Source organism: Camellia sinensis, chromosome 15 (assembly GCF_055761805.1).
Source record: "Camellia sinensis isolate YWXY chromosome 15, ASM5576180v1, whole genome shotgun sequence".
In the NCBI taxonomy this organism is placed as follows: domain Eukaryota; kingdom Viridiplantae; phylum Streptophyta; class Magnoliopsida; order Ericales; family Theaceae; genus Camellia; species Camellia sinensis.
In genome coordinates, this window is record NC_138975.1 from 20,105,759 (window position 1) to 20,108,744 (window position 2,986).

At 35.3% G+C, this 2,986-nt stretch overlaps 1 protein-coding gene across 1 annotated transcript; it reads left to right on the top strand.

Moving 5' to 3' along the window:
- Positions 1-1,964: 1,964 nt before the first annotated feature.
- Positions 1,965-2,540, top strand: LOC114261969 (uncharacterized). The gene has a single exon (XM_028202296.2). The coding sequence runs from the start codon at positions 1,965-1,967 to the stop codon at positions 2,538-2,540; it is 576 nt and encodes a 191-aa protein (XP_028058097.1).
- Positions 2,541-2,986: the final 446 nt, after the last annotated feature.

A 2,986-nucleotide genomic window follows, 5' to 3' on the forward strand; every position in this document is an offset into this window, starting at 1 on the left:
CAATCCCCTCCCTATAACCCCAAACAAACGGGACCTAAATTCCTAATCCAGCCTATTAATATGTTGGATTAAAAATGTTGGCTCAGTTTAGTCTTATAAGCTAAAATAATTTTTCCAAACTTAAAAAAAATGAGACTAACCCGAGTGAGTGGGTTGAGCGGGCTAAGAGGCCTATATCCAGCCCTAATCTCTATACATATAGTCAAATGAGAAGATGACCCAGTAACATGTAAGCCTGAGTACGTATATAGTCTATTTGCATTCAAGGCTCACAAAGGCCAACCCAAATTGGTCTACTGGCCCACCTCTGTCTCTCTCTCCATTGAAGAGGGGGGGAGGGTATAAGATATTTTTAAAAATGCTTTATGATTAGTCACATGACAATGAACAGAACCCACTAAAACTACCTATCGATCTAAGGCCAAAAGCAACACTCACTTTACTTGCTACTAGTAAGCAACTAACTAAAATAGGAAAATGGGTGGACAGTTGAGACTTATGATCATTGAGAACCCTAGACCCCAAAACACACTTAAACCCTACCTTTTTATCTTTATTTCAAGATTTCCGTGACTCTCTCTCTCTCTCTCTCTCTCTCTCTCTCTCTTCCATGCATGTTTATCTCTTCCATTGAAGGTGTGTCAGCCAAAGGATAGTTATATGGTTAGACTGGACTATCCGTGAAAGCAAAATCAAGTTGCATGAAATCACTACTTGTTCTTGATTCTTGAACACATACATATAATAATTGTTTAAAAGAAATTGAAAATGATATTCAACTAACCAAATTAATAGTGAGTATAGTATTGTTCCTTCCCTGCCATACATATTTATGTGTTCCAATATAGTTCCATGTAAAGATTAATCCTTCCTAGACATGATATTCATGCCCCTTTTTTGGTTTTGGTATAGATATTCAAAACTGTTTTTTTTTTTTTTTCAAATAAAATAAATAAATAAAATATTTTATATTATAGTATTAGTGCTATACTCTATACTAATTTTTTTTATGAGAATATTCTGGACATGGAATCAGTTACTTGATTAATTATTTGGATGTTTCAAAAACAACAGGACCAGTGGTCCAAAATTAATCTCATCCACATATTAATTTTTTTGTATGCAATAAATTTGAAGAGTATTGTTATTCAAACTTAAAAATTAGACCTACTTTCTATATCTAATGATGTAGCACAGGACCAGTGGTCCAAAATTAATCTCATCCACATATTAATTTTTTTGTATGCAATAAATTTGAAGAGTATTGTTATTCAAACTTAAAAATTAGACCTACTTTCTATATCTAATGATGTAGCACTCTATGAAAATATTTAAGTCAACTTTCTCTCTCTCACATTTATTCTCTAATTATCAATCAATCATTTTATTAACGCATCACTAAGTTTAAAAATTAAATCTAAAAAATAGATTTGTATATCAATTTACAAATTTGAATGATACGAATTTTGAGAAAAAATATTGGGTCCACAATATTTAAATATTTAACATTTTCCCGTAAAGGATTCTTCACAAAACCAAACATTTAAACAATATTCACATGAATTTCATTGGCACTAATTGGATTCCTAGTAATTAATATTCTTATTTCCCCCAACATTGTTGTTATTCCGACATACTAGCATTAATCAAGACCCCCCTAAAAAAATAATAAATAAATAAAATAAATAAGAAAAGAAAAAGGTATTGCATTTCTTTTTAAATCTTCATGCAAAATCTAGGAGATTCAAGACCATTCATATGCACTCTTAACAATAGCGACATGAGAGTTTCCTTGGTCCACAAACTATCCTAATTGTCTTCTAAAGCAAGGACGTGAACCACTATAAATTAGGTCACATATCTTACGTTCTTCTACAACCATCAAGTTCTTGCAACAAAAGCACTTTCAAGTTCTCCAACACACTTTCTTTCAAATTATTTCCAAATTTCTCATTTTTAAGCTCATGGCACCCCATGGAGAGGCCATTGTCACCTCGTACTCTAGGACCAACAACATGCCCTCCAACAAACCTCCCAGGCTCTCCACCGATGGCATTCAGCGATCAAAATCCGACATTTCGTTCCAACTTTGCAAAGAAGACATGGATGTTACACTCCCACCAATATCCGAGGTTGTAGATGCCAAATGTGAGTGTTGTGGCATGTGTGAGGAGTGCACACCGGAGTACATAGACAAGGTGAGGAGCAAGTTCTCAGGGAAGTGGATATGTGGGCTTTGCTCCGAAGCTGTAAAGGAAGAGGTGGGAAAGAATGGAGGGAAAAGTGAGGAGGCTTTGAGTGCTCATATGAGTGCTTGTGTCAGGTTTAACAAGCTTGGTAGGGCTTATCCAATTTTGTACCAAGCTGAGGCGATGAGAGAGATTTTGAAGAAGAGCGTGAGGTTGGATGGGAGAGGCAGTCGATCAAAATCTATCAGTCCTAGGGACAAAGGTGGGGTGAAGAGTGGCGGGATTACTAGGAGCTCGAGTTGCATTTCTGCAATTACAAGAGAGATGAGTGATCTCACATTTTCCAAATGAGTCTTGAACTACCCATTAGGGATAAGAACATAGTTTTATTTTACATTTTAACCGTCTAGAAATGCTTAATTAGCATGGGATTCTCCGTTATCTTAAATTTCTCTGTTCTTATATCCTAATGCACTTCCAATCTTAGTAGGTTCATTTCTTGAGATTCCATCAAAACAAAAGGATTTGTTGCTACCTTTTTACCCTTTAGGGTTTTTTTTAGGGTTGCTCCAAATTCTAATACCCATTTTTTCACCCATGGGGTTTTTCCTTGCCTCAGTTGACTACTACACATAGTTGCATTTGCCCACTAGGGTTTTGAGTCAGTAAGTCTTGCACAACCATCCTCGCCTTAATTTCTTTAGATATTATGTATTTGTTCTATTTCTATGATTCTAGTCTTGTAAATCTACTTCCTCTCTCTCTCAACCTTGTTGTGTGTGAGTGTTTTTCAAGAC